Consider the following 17,244-nt stretch of genomic DNA (forward strand, 5'->3'; position numbering starts at 1 on the left):
TAAACTGTATTATCTTCTTCAACACAAAAACAGTGAAACTGTAAGACAAGTCACTGACTTTAAGAAGGAAAGCATGGTTAGGTGGCAATGAAACCTTGGTGTGACCCAAGATAAAGTGTGTACAGAAGGGACACAGCAATAATACTTGAACCTTGTTCACTTTCTTAGTAGCATCACTTCAACTCTGGAATTGAGCTCAGCTACCTGTTGCTAATCACTCACCATTACATAAATAGGACTCACACACACGCACTTCGCGAAGTAGCGCTCAGTGTTTGCTCACCTGACATTACCAACCCTTTATCCTGTGCATTGTTGTTCTGGTTTTGATCTTGCTTGATTTTTGGATTTGCCCTGTTTATGTGGACATGTTTATGTTTGCTGATCACCTGACTATTGCCTGTTTTCTGATTACATCTTTGCCTCACAATTTGGATTTGGTTGCCAGTTCTATAATAATTGCTAACTGTACTTGAATCTGCTTCAGTCTACTCTTCCTGACAAGTAGATATCAGGATAAGTATGAGAACAATTTTTGTTTCACTAAATATTTATCAAAATCAGTGCCAGAACTTTTTTCACAAATACCAATTTGTGAATGGAGGACGCAGCCGGAGAAGCTGAGTGGTAAGGAATGCACACCTGCGGGGAATTTGACTAAGGAGTATTCTGTGTTTCAGTGAGCAGGGGTTAGGACAAGAGAGAGAGCACGAACCAGCACAGAGCCATGTGCGTGTGGGTGGCTCTGTGTGTGTGGAACTTAAATACACCGCTGAAAGCGCAAGAAAAAATAGAGAATAAATCACCTCTGAGTTGTTCTAAGCCTGCCTCCTGCTTCCTCATTTCCTCCTGAACCCGTGAGATTGTTACACTGGTGCTGAAACCCGGGACACTTGAGGAAGACGCCGTCATAGCGCCCTCACCACTGGCTGACATCATCTCCTCTCTCACCAGCCTCCACCAGACCCCGCATCAGGCCCTTCTCCAGCTGCACCAAGACCAGGAGCAGTGAATCACGGAGCTGCTCAATGCAGAGGCAGGAGATCGGCAGGTGCTCCAGGGCCTGGTCCGGCAGGCTGGCACCGCAGCTGTGGAGCCGCGTCGCTCTCACCAAGATGGGACCGCAGGATAATCGGGAAGTGTTTTGGAACTGTATGATCAGTGGCCCTAGGATCAGTGGGCTGCCCTCCTGTTGCTGCTCCTGATGGGCGAAGCCCAACTCTCAGCACAGCAGCTGCCAGTCGCCAACATGCTGGTCTACTCGGACCTGAAACGGGCGGTTTTGCAACGGGCTGGCTGCGCCCCAGAACATCACCATCAGCGCTTCCGGATGCTGACTTTCCGTGAGCTCGGCCACCCGATCACGTTCACCCAGAAGCTCCGGGACACCTGCTGGAGATGTGTTCGACCTCGTGGTACTGGAGCAGTTTGTCGCCCGACTTCTGGAAGGGACGGCTTAGTGGGTCCAGGCCACTGAATGGCGTCGCTGGCAGAGGACCACATTGTGGCATATCTGGGGCAGGTGAGCCCCTCCCTTCTCTCTCTCTCACTCTCTCGTGTCTCTCTCCCACCTTCTCACCCTTTACCTGTGCCTGCTCTATGAAAATGGGGGCCAATTCCCCCGAAACCCATTCCCCGGTGCTTTCCCTCCCCCTTCCTCTCCCCCTGTGTCTGTCTCCTCTCTCCCCCAATCCGGGGCCGCAGGTGTAACCAGACCTCAATCCACCAACACTTGGTTCAAGGTGAGGTATTGGGAAAGGCACTTTGATGAAGGTGAGGTGTGTGCACTGGGATGTTCACGAATATCCGCTAGTGCCGGTCATTATTCATTCTGGGAGCAAAAATATAGAGTAGAGGCAGCGGGTTAGTCTTCACCTCACCCATCCACTAATGCTGGCGACTAATTGGCCGGGGTTCCGAGCATTAGCGAAAGAAATGTCATGGCCCGCTTCTATATGTCAGCTGGTGAATCTGCCGGCCACCCCAGAAGCGCCCTTGCACCCACTCCCATTAATCGAGGTCCCCTTCAAAAGAATTATCATGGACGTCATCAGACCATTGTTGCTTTATATTGGTTCTAGTGGACTATGCAAAGGGATACCCGGAAGCAGTGCCTCTGCGCAACATCTCTGCGCGTAATATTGTGGAGGCACTCTTCCGTGTTATCTCCCAAGTCGCGATCCCGAAAGAGATCCTGACTGATCAGGGCACGTCGTTTATTCAAGATTCAAGATTCAAAGCGTTTATTGTCATGTGCACAGTGAGGAAACCAAGTTTCCCTGAACAATGAAATTCTTTCTTTGCTGTCCACATTGAATGCCAAGATAAACACAAACTATGTAGAAATAAAAATAAAAAGACATACACATACATACAAACAAACATAATAAAGTGTAGCTATGTTACAGAAGTAGAAATATAGATTAAGTATATAGAAATATAGACTATGTACATCTGTATGTGTGAGTGTGCAATGTTGACTTGTGCAAAACAATAGTACAGTAACATGTGCAATATTGACTTGTGCAAAACAATATTACAGTACATGTAATAACAGTAATGTGTTCACATGTAGCAGTAATATGAAGTATATCTCTATGTGCAATATTGACTTATGTACAAAACAATACAATACAAATACAACAACAATAGTACAGTAGTCTGTAGCAAATTGAGTGCAAGTTTGCGGTCCCTCACTGTAGTGCTGCCATACCACACAGTGATGCAGCTGGTCAAGACGCTCTCAACAACACAGCTGTAGCAGTTGTTGAGGATCTTAGGCGACATGCCAAACTTCCTCAGCCTCCTTAGGAAGTACAGCCGCTGTTGTGCTTTCTTAACCAGCTGGGTGGTGTTGAGTGTCCAGTGAGGTATTCGCTGATGTGGACCCCCAAATATTTAAAGCTGCTTACCAACACTATGTGAGCTTTACGAGTTGTTGGGGATTAAATCAATTTGTGCCAGCGTTTATCGTCTGGAGACGGATGGGCTTGCAGAACGATTCAATCAAACGTTGAAAAACATGATTCCTAAGTTCGTTCATGACAATATGCAAAATTGGGATAAGTGGCTAGAGCCCCTGTTATTTGCAGTATGAGAGGTCCCACAAGCCTCCACAGGGTTTTCCCCATCGAGTTATTCTATGGGCAGAAGCCTCGCAGTGTGCTTGACGTGATTCGGGAAAACTGGGAAGGGGGACACACTTTAAGCCACATAACACGGGAGAATTTGCTACAGGCGCAAGAATGTTAATCTCGGGTGCATAACAGGGGTACTTGGCTACGAGAGGTTGCACCAGGAGTTAATGTGCTCGTTTCACTACCCACATTGAGCTCGAAATTACTTGCCAAGTGGCAAGGGCCCTTTGAGGTAACATGATGGGTTGGGGATGTTGACTATGAGGTAAGGCGAATGGATAGAGGTGAGGCGCGGCAGGTGCACCACCTTAACCTCCTTAGACCGTGGAGGGAGGCGGTTCCTATGGCTTTGGCGATGGTTGTTTTGGAGAGGGAGGAGCTAGGATCAGAAGTAACTCTAAAAACCACGGCTCAATCCACCCTGGTCCCTTATGGAGACCACCCCTCTCTGTACTGAATCACGGACGTTACAAAATTGCAAGCTAAGTTTTCCGATGTGTTCTCGCCTCTCCTCTATCACAGTGATCTCACAGAGCACCACATAGAGACAACTCCAGGGGTAGTAGTACGCAGCTGCCCCTATCGTCTGCCCGAACACAAGAAAAATGTGGTTCGGGAGGAACTCAAGGCTATGCTCGACATGGGAGTAATCAAGGAGTTCCACAGTGACTGGAGCAGCCCAGTTCTTTTGGTGCCCAAGGCTGATGGGACTGTCTGTTTTTGTGTGGACTTTAGAAAAGTCAATGCTGTCTATGTTTGATGCATACCCAATGCATCGCATTGACGAACTGCTTGATTGGTTAGGTGCGGTTCGCTTTTATTTGACACTGGATTTGACAAAGGGATATTGGCAGATCCCCTCGACTCCAATATCTCGTGAAAAAACAGCCTGTTCCACTCCGATTTTCGTGACCCTTCCTTTTGGGTTGTTTCGGGCCCCCGCGATGTTCCAGCGACTCATGGACAGAATCCTCTGCCCGCACGATACTTATGCCGCTGCTTATTTGGATGACATTATTATCTACAGTAATGGCAGTGGCACATGCAGCACCTGAGGGCTGTCCTGAGATCGCTGAGACAAGCGGGACTCATGGCGAACCCAAAGAAGTGTGCAATTGGATGGGTGGAAGTACGGTATCTTCCACTTGGGTCATGTGCAGGTGCGTCCTCAAATTGATAAGACAGCAGCGATTGCGGCCTGCCCGAGACCCAAGACCAAAATGGAGGTGAGACAGTTTATGGGGCTGGCTGGCAATTATTGTAGATTTGTGCCTAACTATTCAGATGTCACCAGTCTGCTGACTGATCTCACTAAAAAGGGAGCACCAAATCCGTGCCAGCAGGCTTTCACCCAGGTTAAAAACTCTGCCCGAACCCGTGAGATTGTTACACTATTACAACAAGTAATCTGTACTGATGAGAAGCTCATCAGCTACCTGCTCAGTTCCATCAACTGCCAGAGCAAGGACACAGAGCCAGAAAATTTCTAATCATGCCACCCATCCAGGATACCATCTGTTTCAGAAGGTGTCAACAGGCAGGCACTAATAAACCAAAGACCCCCAAGAGAACTTGCCACAACAACAGCTTCTTCCTGTGTGCGATCAACCTCATCCACCAAGACCAATGATGTTTTAGATAGATAGATAGATAGATATAATTTTTTGATCCCATGAGGGAAATTCTTGTGTTACAGCAGCATGGTCAGTAGCAAGATACAACACGTACACATACAAAATATAAAATATAAAATACAATAAGTTAAATAAAATGTAGTAGTGCATATATGGAACACAGTTGTAGATTTAACCAGATTTACATCAGTATTTACATAAGTACACTTGTGAAAACTGGCAGTGAATAATGAATATGAAGAACCTTGAGAATGTAGAATATAATGACCGCTTTCAAAATGATCGCTTCCTTATAGTAGTGTAATGTGAAAGTGTGATCATCTGTCACACACAGGTGAGCTGTTGTACAATGTTATTGCGAATGGTAAGAATGAACTCCTGTAACGTTCTCTGTGACAACGAATTTGAATGAGTCTTTTGGAGAATGAGCTCCGCTGACTCTGTAGTGTGTTGTAGAGTGGGTGAGATGGATTGTCCATGATGGAGAGCAGTTTGTTCAGTGACCTCCTGTTCCTCACTGACTCAAACGTCTCCAGTTTGTGTCCAATGATAGATCCAGCCTTGCAAATAAGCTTGTTAATCCTGCTGGTATCCCTGGCACTGATGCTGCCCCCCCAGCAGACAACAGCACAGTAAATGGCACTGACCACCACAGACTGGAAAAAGATCTCCAGCATCTTGTTGCATACATTGAAAGATCTGAGCTTCCTCAGAAAGAAGAGTCTGCTCATTCCCTTCTTGTACACAGCGTCAGTGTTGGTCCTCCAGTCCAGTCTGTCATTTAAGTGTACACCCAAATACTTGTAGTTATTAACAATTCCAACTTCCTCACCCATGATGGTTATGGGCTTAATCCAAGTTTTAGTTCTCTTAAAGTCCACCACCATCTCCTTGGTCTTTGTCACATTTAGGAATAGGTCATTCTTAGTGCACCAGTCCACAAACTTATCCGGTAGTCCCCTGTACTCCGACTCCTGTCTGTCCCTAATACACCCCACCACTGCAGAGTCATCAGAAAACTTCTGCAGGTGGCATGATTCAGAGTTGTACTGAAAGTCTGAGGTGTACAAAGTGAACAAAAATGGAGACAGGACAGTCCCCTGAGGTGCTCCTCTGTTACTGACCACCATGTCAGACAGAGAGGCCCCCAATCGCACAACCTGGGGCCTATCTGACAGGTAGTCAGCAATCCAGGAGATGGTGGATGTGCTGACACTCATTCTGAGCAGCTTCTCACTCAGCATGAATGGTTGGATGGTGTTGAAGGCACTGGAAAAGTCAAAAAACATGATCCTCACAGTACCACCATCCAGGTAAAAGTGAGTACGCTGCAGCAGATAGATGACCGCATCATCCACACCCACATGACGCTTGAGGAGTGGTGTGGCACCAGTTTGGCTAAAATTAGTCTCTCCAACACTTTCATGACATTTGACGTCAGGGCAACCGGTCTGAAGTCATTGAGGCCAGATGGGGTGGCTTTCTTAGGTATCAGTACTAGACAAGATGTTTTCCATAGCACCAGTACTCTTTCCTGCATCAGACTTAGATTGTAGATGTGCTTCAGGATACCAGACAGCTGAGTAGCACAGGATCTAAGAACCATGGGACTAATACCATCAGAGTCTGCAGCCTTGCCTTGATCAAGTCTCTCCTGCTGTCTTCTCACCTGGTTGGTCGTCACAGTAAAGTGAGAGGGTGTGGTCGGTCCAGTTGAGGAAGGCAGTGGGAGGTTGTGTTCAGGGACACTCAGCAGGATGTGGTGTTGCTGTAGATGTGTACTTGGTGTCTGCAAGGGTGTCAGGACTGTTCCTGTGTGGGATGGCCCAGCAGGGGGTCCTGTGCTGAACCTGTTAAAAAACACATTCAGTTCGTTGGCACTGTCCAAGCTGCCCCCCTGCTGACGGTCTTTCATGCTAAATCCTGTGATCTGCTTCGTGCCCATCCACACGTCCTTGATGTTATTTTGCTGAAGATTTCTCTCCAGCTTCTGCCGGTACGAGTCTTTACACTCCCTCAATCTCATTTTTAGTTGCCGCTGTATCCTTTTTAGTTCTTCCTTGTCACCAGACCTGAAGGCCCTCTTCTTCTTGTTCAGCAGATCTTTCAGGTCACTGGTGATCCAAGGTTTATTGTTCGGATAACAGTGTATGGTCCGAGTAGGGATAATGGTATCGTGGCAAAAGTTAATATAGTCTGTGACACAGTCAGTGATACTATTAATGTTATCCCCATGTGGTTCACAAAGCACATTCCAGTCTGTGGTCTCAAAGCAGTCTTGCAGGGTCTCACTGGCTTCCTGTGTCCACCCCCCCTCACTGTCCTTGTGGATTCAGGCTGCCTTTGAACTGCAGGAACATACTGAGGTGTTAAAGAGACGAGATTGTGATCTGAATTACCGAATGGGGATAGTGCAGTGGCTCTGTAAGCATCTCTGATATTTGCATACAGACAGTGCAGTGTTCTATTTTCCTGCGTGAAACAGTCAACAAACTGGTGAAAATTTGGGAGAGTAGAATCCAGATTCACATGGTTAAAATCTCCGGTTATGGTCACAAATGCCTCAGGATGTTGACACTGTAGTCTAGCAACAATGCTGTGTATGGCGTCGCACGCTGCTGACTGATCAGCTGACGGTGGGATGTAAACACCGATTATCATGGTGCAGGAGAATTCACGTGGTACATAATATGGGCGCATACTCATGGCTAAAAGTTCAATGTCCGGGGAGCAGAGACGTTCCTTCACAGTAACATGCCTGGAATTGCACCACCTTTCATTTATGAAAACAGCAATCCCTCCACCTTTCCTCTTACCACTGAGCGTCGCATCTCTGTCCACATCTCTGTGAGCTTAAAGCCGGGTACGGAGGCACTGTGATCAGGGAAGTCATTATGCAGCCAAGTTTCCGCCATGTTTCAGCCATGTTTTCTGGTTTCTTGACTCATACTTATTTAAGTTGGGCAGTTTATCACCTAACTTATTAACACTATATTTATTAGATTCAACAATAATGGCTGGACTACAATAACTAGTGCAATACCAATGCCTGCACTGAATGAACAACACATACTATTTGGACACTACCTCAAAGAATGTACCTACATATTGTTTTTCACTCATAAAGTCTGATCTGTCTCACGCTGTGTTGTACTTTAGATGTCTACAGCACCAATCACAAGAGAAGAATTCGGTTAGATATCTTTGCATGTGTGAACATATAAAGTATTTGTGAAAAAAGTATGTTCTGATACTGATTTTCATAAATATTTAGTGAAAAAAAAAAATTGTTCTCATACTTATCCTGATATCTACTTGTCAGGAAGAGTAGACTGAAGCAGATTCAAGTACAGTTAGCAATTATTATAGAACTGGCAACCAAATCCAAATTGTGAGGCAAAGACGTAATCAGAAAACAGGCAATAGTCAGGCGATCAGCAAACATAAACATGTCCACATAAACAGCAAATCCAAAAATCCAAAAACCAAGAATCAAGCAAGATCAAAACCAGAATAACAATGCACAGGATAAAGGCTTAGTAATGTCAGGTGAGCAAACACTGAGCGCTACTTCGTGAAGTGTGTGTGTGTGTTTGTGTGAGTCCTATTTATGTGATGGTGAGTGATTAGCAACAGGTAGCTGAGCTCAATTCCAGAGTTGAAGTGACGTCACTAAGAAAGTGAACAAGGTTCAAGTATTATTGCTGTACCCCTTCTGTACACACTTTATCTTGGGTCACACCAAGGTTTCATTGCCACCTAACCATGCTTTCCTTCTTAAAGTCAGTAACTTGTCTTACAGTTTCACTGTTTTGGTGTTGAAGAAGATAATACAGTTTAAATTCATGTAATTGTTACATTTTTCCTGAGCAGCTCAAACACACTGCCTGGAGAATAAATCCCTGATGCAAATATTCACAATAGAAGTATTCAAAAATCCAGAAGCTATTTAAATCTTTGGAAACTAATTGACTGTATCTAAGTTAGGCCATACTGATTTTGAGTCAAAGGTTATTTTTCTAAGTTTTCTGAATTCATACTTTATCTTTTTTATTTTAATGTCACTTGCACATTTGTCATATTTATGATTTAAATTAGTCCAAAGGTTTTTTTCCCCATTCATACTTTTAATGTCACATGCACATTGCATTCATAATATGAAAGTTTTCAGACTTTTATAAAACGTACAAGCTGTATTTGTAATGCAATGTCAGAAAACATAGGCATTCATTCAGCATTCTCATCTGCCTTTAAAATGCCTTAATATGCCTAAATATGTGCACAACACAGTAGATTTGATGATATACAAAGATGAGATTTGTCTTTTCATGTAAATGCAGTATGGAAAATTATTCACTAGCACTGAAAAATAAATATAATTTTAGCACTGCTTCTTTGTTTTCTCAAAAAAAAAAGAAGAAATATTTAGGCACATCATCAGAAGGAGTGAAGAAAGGCTATTTATGAAAGAACATTTATTAATGCAGAGTCTGTTTGGAATATTTGCAGAGTTATAATTAATTTAACGCACCTCCTAAACCACGGGTAAAACAAAGCATAAATTACTGGATTAATGATGGAATTAAGACAACCCACAATCAGAAGTTTCTGAAATGTTTCTGTCTGTATTTCAATAACATCACCTAACAAATTATAAATAAAATATGGAAGCAAACACATCAGAAACACAGACACTAAAATGCTGAGGACTTTAGCTGCTTTTCTCTCAGATTTCATTGAGTGTGAGGTGATTTTCTGTGTTTTAGGCTGTGTGTGATTATTAAGCTCTCTGATAGCAGTGGCATGTTTCTTAGCAATCACAAAGACTAGAGTATACAATATGATTATGACAGAGAGTGGAAATATAAATGAATATATAAGGTCAATTACAGACCAAACCTCATTCAGAAAGAGAAAACACTCTCCAGGACACATTACAAAACTCTTGAAGTTTCCGTTGAAATAAAAGAGTGCCAGGTTATAGGCCACCACCACACACCAGTCAAAAACAATTACAATACAAGTGATCCTTACAGACACTCTGTTCATGTAGAGAAAGGGGTTTGAGAGAGCCAAATACCGATCCACAGCAATCAGAGCGATATTATAGCTGGACGAGATTGTGAGGAAACCAGTAATCAACCAAAAACTGGTACAGAAACTTCTCCCAAAAATCCAGCATGACTCAATAGTCCAGATTAACATTAGTGGGATTACAAAAGCACCAACGAAGAAATCCGACACAGCCAGAGAGAGCACGAGCATGTTTGTTGGTGTGTGAAGCAGCTTGAAGTGAAAAACAGAGATGATGACAAGCATATTTCCACACATTGTTAGAAGAACCACAGCAGCTGAACACACGTACAGTAAGATATAAACTGCAGGAGATACAGATCTCACTGGACAGGAGAAATGCTCACAGCGATCAGATTGGTTAAACTCTGTCAGGTTCATGAATACAGCATTTCTCTACTGTCTACAGAGTTTAAAGAAATACCTCATATATTGAATGCTAACATTGTAAAACGATAACTGCAACAAGTCACAATCAAATGACTTATGGCTCAAATGGCTCTGGTGGTTTTATAGTTTAAAAATTAGTCACGCCCCCTGAGTTTGAGTGGCAGAATATGAATACATATGATGTCATGCTATGTTGGAACAAAAGGCCTAGTATTTACTAGTGAGACTTAAACCTGTCATTATGCAAACTTGTGTGTAGCAAAGTCTCAATTAAATATCAACACAAAGTGTTTATGTTGAGAACCTGCCCTCTGGATAAAGAATAAGTGTAAAAATGGGTAAAAAAACATTTTCAGAATAAATTATAATTCCTTATTGATTGTGTGTCCCTGTCTCTTCATGACTTGGACCCAAAAAAATTCTCCAGCTACAGTAAAGGAACATGTTGTTACATGTTGACACTATATGACACAGTATGATTATCATAAATAAGAACTGTTGATGGGATATAATCTCAACCCTATTTGTTGCTGGTAGCTCATCAGTTAAGACCTTGGCCTATTGATTGGACGGTTGTGAGTTCAAATCCCAGCACTACCAAGATGCTACTGGTGGGCCCTTAATCCTCAACTGCTCAATTATATAAATGTAAACTGCTCTGGATAAGGATGTTGGCCAAATGTTGTGTTCTATTCTGTCAAGCTAAAGTTGTCTTTTAGTCAGTTAGTAACATGGACAAAGTCGAAGTAGGAGTGTGTCATTCAACATCTTACAACACAGTGGTATTGTCTGGCTTTAGGGAAACTTAAAATGTCCTGTCCCATTTCTTATGACTTGTACAGGTGTTATGAACTATCTACTATTAACTAAGACTTCCTGAAAGCCCTGCCCCTTCCCCTAGCTTACATTCTCTTCACTTGACTCGTGGAGTGCCCTTGCTTTCTGTCAAGCTAAGTGGGGAATGTTTTGAGTTCCCTAATATTAAATAAAATCTATCAATGTATGGTCGACCTAGCTAACATTAGATAAGTACCTAGATAACATTATACAACAGGGACCGGCGCACCAATTTGATTGGACAAGCAGTGTTCCAAGAGTGCAGATATAACAACACTGGTATATTTCTGGTGCACACACATACAGTAAGATATAAACTGCAGGAGATAAAGATCTCTCTGGATTGGAGAAAGGCACACAGTGATCAGATTGGTTTAACTCCATCAGGTTCGTGAATCCAGTGTTTACAACTACAGTTTAATGAAACAACTTTGTACAAATTAATGGTCCAAGTAGTTAACATTGGAATTTCTCTGATGTTTTTATAGAAATTGATCACAGCCTCAATTTTCATTGATGCCTTAATACATATGATATCATTCCTTGTTGGAACAAATGACACAGAAGTGTGTTTGCTCTTTCTATTATAAAAAACTTTTTCTACATATTAATCTGTGCAAAGAAACATAAACATCCCAAAATGTGTTACATTTTTGTTGCAGCAGCATCACTACAAAGACCACAAACAGATGTAATAGCATCACTCAGAGCACAGGTTTCTCTTTAATAAAGAGAGAATGCACTATGGAAAATTATTCACTAGCATTGAAAAATAAATATAATTTTAGTACTGCTTCTTTGTTTTCTCAAAAAAAAAAAAAAAGAAATATTTAGGCACATCATCAGAAGGAGTGAAGAAAGGCTATTTATGAAAGAACATTTATTAATGCAGAGCCTGTTTGGAATATTTGCAGAGTTATAATTAATTTAACGCACCTCCTAAACCACGGGTAAAACAAAGCATAAATTACTGGATTAATGGTGGAATTAAGAAAACACACAGTCACAAGTTTCTGAAACGTTTCTGTCTGTATTTCAATAACATCACCTAATAAACTATAAATAAAATATGGAAGTAAACACATCAGAAACACAGAGACTAAAATGCTGAGGACTTTAGCTGCTTTTCTCTCAGATTTCATCGAGTGTGAGGTGATTTTCTGTGTTTTAGACTGTGTGTGATTATTAAGCTCTCTAATAGCAGTGGCATGTTTCTTAGCAATCACAAAAACTAGAGTATACAATATAATAATGACAGAGAGTGGAAATATAAATGAATATATAAGGTCAATTACAGCCCAAACCTCATTCAGAAAGAGAAAACACTCTCCAGGACACATTACAAAACTCTTGAAGTTTCCGTTGAAATAAAAGAGTGCCAGGTTATAGGCCACCACCACACACCAGTCAAAAACAATTACAATACAAGTGATCCTTACAGACACTCTGTTCATGTAGAGAAAGGGGTTTGAGAGAGCCAAATACCGATCCACAGCAATCAGAGCGATATTATAGCCGGACGAGATTGTGAGGAAACCACAAATCAACCAAAAACTGGTACAGAAACTTGTCCCAAAAATCCAGCATGACTCAATAGTCCAGATTAACATCGGCGGCATTACAAAAGCACCAATGAAGAAATCCGACACAGCCAGAGAGAGCACGAGCATGTTTGTTGGTGTGTGAAGCTGCTTGAAGTGAAAAACAGAGATGATGACAACCATATTTCCACACATTGTAAGTAGAATCACAGCAGCTGAACACACATACAGTAAGATATAAACTGCAGGAGATACAGATCTCTCTGGACAGGAGAAATGCTCACAGCGATCAGATTGGTTAAACTCTGTCAGGTTCATGAATACAGCATTTCTCTAATGTCTACAGAGTTTAAAGAAATACCTCATATATTGGATGCTAACATTGTAAAACGATAACTGCAACAAGTCACAATCAAATGACTTATGGCTGAAATGGCTCTGGTGGTTTTATAGTTTAAAAATTACTCACGCCCCCTGAGTTTGAGTGGCAGCATATGAATACATATGATGTCATGCCATGTTGGAACAAAAGGCCTAGTACTTACTAGTGAGACTTAAACCTGTCATTATGCAAACTTGCGTGTAACAAAGTCTCAATTAAACATCAACACAAAGTTTTTATGTTGAGAACCTGCCCTCTGGATAAAGAATAAGTGTAAAAATGGGTAAAAAACCATTTTCAGAATAAATTATAATTCCATATTGATTGTGTGTCCCTGTCTCTTCATGGCTTGGAAAAAAAATTTCTCCAGCTACAGTAAAGGAACATGTTGTTACATGTTGACACTATATGACGCAGTATGATTATCATAAATAGGAACTGTTTATGGGATATAATCTCAACCCTATTTGTTGTTGGTAGCTCATCAGTTAAGACTTGAAGTGAGTTCAAATCCCAGCACTACCAAGCTGCTACTGGTGGGCCCTTAAGCAAGGCCCTTAACCCTCAACTGCACAGTTATATAATTTGTAAACTGCTCTGGATAAGGATGTTGGCCAAATGTTGTGTTCTATTCTGTCAAGCTAAAGTTGTCTTTTAGTCAGTTAGTAACATGAACAAAGTCAAAGTAGGAGTGTGCCATTCAACATCTCACAACACAGTGGTATTGTCTGGCTTTAGGGAAACTTAAAATGTCCTGTCCCATTTCTTATGACTTGTACAGGTGTTATGAACTATCTAATATTAACTAACACTTCCTGAAAGCCCTGTCCCTTCCCCTAGCTTACATTCTCTTCACTTGACTCGTGGAGTGCCCTTGCTTTCTGTCAAGGTAAGTGGGGAATGTTTTGAGTTCCCTAATATTAAATAAAATCGTCTCCAGGTTACGTATGTAACCATGGTTCCCTGAGGGAACGAGACGCTCCGTCACGAAACGCTATGGGAACGCCCCCGCGTGACCGCGCTCTGAATCACATGTCTAATCCGTCCAATGGATGGGCGAGACGTCACGGGTGGGGTGACGTAGCGACCCGGAAGCATAAAAGCCCGAGCGGCGAGCCCCGCGTTAGCTTACTGGAAAATGAAGCAAGCGCCGCAGGGACGCCGGAAGTGTGGCACCGAGACGCAGTGTCTCGTTCCCTCGGGGAACCATGGTTACATACGTAACCTGGAGACGTTCCCCTTCAGGAACTCGAGCTGCGTCACGAAACGCTATGGGAACGAGTATACCCACGCCGCCAGACTTACAAGTCCCTGCCTCCAGGAGGAGGCAAGCCTAAGGCACAAGGACAGAGGAGCCGGGAGTGGCTCGGGTATCTAGGTCATAAAACCTGGCAAAGGTCAGGGGCGTCCCACCGTGTTGCAGATGTCCTGTCAGGACACACCTGCCAGATAGGCCTTAGAGGCCGCCACTGCTCGGGTAGAGTGAGCCTTGACCCCCAGGGGACTGGGGAGACCAGAGGACTCGAAAGCCAGAGAAATGGATTCTACAATCCACCGGCTGAGGGTCTGCTTAGAAGCAGGAAAACCCCTTTTAGGGGGACCAAAGCAAACAAGCAACTGGTCCGCCTTTCTCCACAGGGCAGTTCTGTGGACGTACGCGTCCAGTGCTCGCACTGGACACGTACAATTGAGCTTCCGATGGTCGGGCTCCCTGAAGGGAGGAGGACAGAAAGCCTGCAGCACGACCGGCCGTGGTGCCGAGGAGGGGACTTTCGGTACGTACCCCGCTCGGGGGTACAAGAATGCTTTGGCCAAACCAGGCGCAAAGTCTAAATAGGAAGGGGCCACCGAGAGGGCCTGAAGATCCCCCACTCTCCTAAGAGAGGAAATTGCCAAGAGAAAGGCAGTTTTCAACATCAGAAGACGGTCCGAAATCTCCTCTATGGGCTCGAAGGGGGGTTTGCAGAGAGCCTCTAAAACCACGGCCAGGTCCCACGAGGGGACCCGAGATCGAGCTGGAGGTCTGATCCTCAGCGCACCGCGGAGGAAACGTGTCACCCAGGGGTGCCTGCCCACTGACTGGCCATCGAGAGGGGCGTGGCAGGCCACAATAGCCGCCACGTACACCTTCAGGGTGGAGTGGGTCAGTCCCGCGGAGAGGCGGGCCTGCAAGAACTCCAGCACTGTACCAACTGGGCAGTGAACAGGGTCAAGCCGGCGGTCTCCGCACCAGGAAGTGAAAAGTTTCCAGTTCAGGGCATACAGTTTCCTCGTAGAGGGAGCTCTGGACTGGAGGATGGTCTCCACAACCTCGGTTGAGAGACCGGAAGCGCGGAGTTGTGCCCCCTCAGAGGCCACACCCACAGCTTCCACAGCTCCGGGCGGGGGTGAAGATGGCCCCCCGCCTGTGAGAGGAGATCCCTCCTGATCGGAATCTCCCATGGGGAGCCATCTAGGAGGGAAATCAGGTCCGAGAACCATACTCGGCCCGGCCAGAACGGGGCTACTAACAGTAGACGAATTCCGTCCCGGCGCACTCTCTCCAGACCTCCCGGGAGCAGAGCGACCGGAGGAAAGGCGTACAGACGCAGCCTCGGCCACGGCTGTACCATGGCATCCAGTCCAAGAGGAGCTGGATGAATCAGAGAGAACCAAAGGGGACAGTGCGACGTCTCCTCCGTCGCAAACAGATCCACCTGGGCTCTGCCGAACATACGCCATATGAGCTCCACCACCTCGGGGTTGAGTCTCCATTCCCCGGGCACCGGCCCCTGCCTCGACAGGGCGTCCGCTCCCACGTTGAGATGACCAGGGATGTAGGCCGCTCTCAATGAGAGGAGGTTCCCTTGGGACCACACAAGGATCTGGAGCGCCAGCCTGTAAAGGGGGCGCGAACGCAGACCGCCCTGGCGGTTGATGTAAGAGACCACCGTCGTTTTGTCAGTGCGCACCAACACGTGGTGGCCTCTTAGGTCTGGGAGAAAGTGTTTCAGAGCTAGAAACACAGCCAGCATCTCCAGGCGGTTGATGTGCCAAGTGAGATGGTGGCCGCTCCACAGACCACGGGCAGGACGGCCACTCATGACCGCTCCCCATCTGGTGAGGGACGCATCCATCGCTAGCACTACGCGGCGACCAGGAGCGACCAGGACCGGGCCCTGAGACAAGAACCCAGGTTCTCTCCACACAGCTAAGGCACGGCGGCATCGCCACGTGACCTTGATCATGCGGAGCGGGTTTCCTCTGTTTCGGAAAAACCCCCTGGTCTTGAGCCACCACTGTAGGGGTCTCATGTGCAGCAGGCCAAACGGTATCACGTTGGACGCAGCTGCCAATAGGCCCAGCAGTCTCTGAAACTGCTTTACAGTGAGTGACCGACCTACTTTCGCTCTCGCGACCGCTGTGAGGACCGACTCGATCCGAGCAGCAGACAAACGTGCCTGCATCGTGGTCGAATCCCACACGACGCCTAGATAAGCGGTTCTCTGAGCTGGAGAAAGCACGCTTTTCTCGGCGTTTAGTCTTAACCCCAGTTCCTTCATATGGGCGAGAACGGCATCTCGATGCCGAGCTGCCATCTGCTCTGAATGAGCTAAAATCAACCAGTCGTCGATATAGTTCAGTATGCGGATGCCCTGTAGTCGCATAGGACCCAGGGCAGCATCCACGCACTTCGTGAAGGTGCGGGGTGAGAGTGCTAGGCCGAAGGGAAGAACCCGATACTGGTAAGCTTCGCCCCCGAAAGCGAACCTCAGGAACTTCCTGTGCGGGGGAAGGATGGAGATGTGGAAATACGCATCTTTTAGGTCGATCGTGACGAACCAGTCCTCGGACCTGATCTGAGACACGACCTGAGTGACCGTAAGCATCCTGAACTTCAGTCGAGTGACTAAGAGGTTCAATTGCCGCAAGTCCAAAATGGGACGCAGCCCTCCCCCCTTCTTGGGAACAATGAAGTACCGGCTGTAGAACCCTGACTCTCTGTCGTGAGGAGGGACCACCTCGATGGCCTCCTTCCTCAGGAGAGTACGTACTTCCTGCTCCAATACCAGAGCCTGCTCGGGACCCACCACAGTGGGAAGAACCCCAGAAAAACGAGGTGGAGGCGAGCCGAACTGAATTCGGTAGCCTCTTTCTACAGTACGCAGGACCCAATGAGACACATTCGGCAGAAGTTTCCACGCTTCGAGACTGACCTCTGGTGTAATAGAAGCGGTTAGCTGGGTGCCCTGAGGCGGCGAACCGACATA

The 17,244-nt window shown here is 45.3% G+C and overlaps 2 protein-coding genes across 2 annotated transcripts; both read right to left on the bottom strand.

Moving 5' to 3' along the window:
- Window positions 1-9,232: 9,232 nt before the first annotated feature.
- Window positions 9,233-10,225, bottom strand: LOC113536031 (trace amine-associated receptor 13c-like). The gene has a single exon (XM_026929704.2). It carries the CDS (start codon window positions 10,223-10,225, stop codon window positions 9,233-9,235), a length of 993 nt encoding a protein of 330 aa, XP_026785505.2.
- A 1,712-nt stretch (window positions 10,226-11,937) lies between these two features.
- LOC117596634 (trace amine-associated receptor 13c-like) lies at window positions 11,938-12,930 on the bottom strand. The gene has a single exon (XM_034302182.1). The coding sequence runs from the start codon at window positions 12,928-12,930 to the stop codon at window positions 11,938-11,940; it is 993 nt and encodes a 330-aa protein (XP_034158073.1).
- Between the last annotated feature and the right edge of the window lie 4,314 nt (window positions 12,931-17,244).

This window comes from Pangasianodon hypophthalmus, chromosome 30, assembly GCF_027358585.1.
Source record: "Pangasianodon hypophthalmus isolate fPanHyp1 chromosome 30, fPanHyp1.pri, whole genome shotgun sequence".
Classification (NCBI taxonomy): domain Eukaryota; kingdom Metazoa; phylum Chordata; class Actinopteri; order Siluriformes; family Pangasiidae; genus Pangasianodon; species Pangasianodon hypophthalmus.

Bases quoted from the DNA above. Each gene is read 5' to 3' on its own strand.
- LOC113536031 (XM_026929704.2), bottom strand. From the start codon at position 10,225: ATGAACCTGACAGAGTTTAACCAATCTGATCGCTGTGAGCATTTCTCC.
- LOC117596634 (XM_034302182.1), bottom strand. From the start codon at position 12,930: ATGAACCTGACAGAGTTTAACCAATCTGATCGCTGTGAGCATTTCTCC.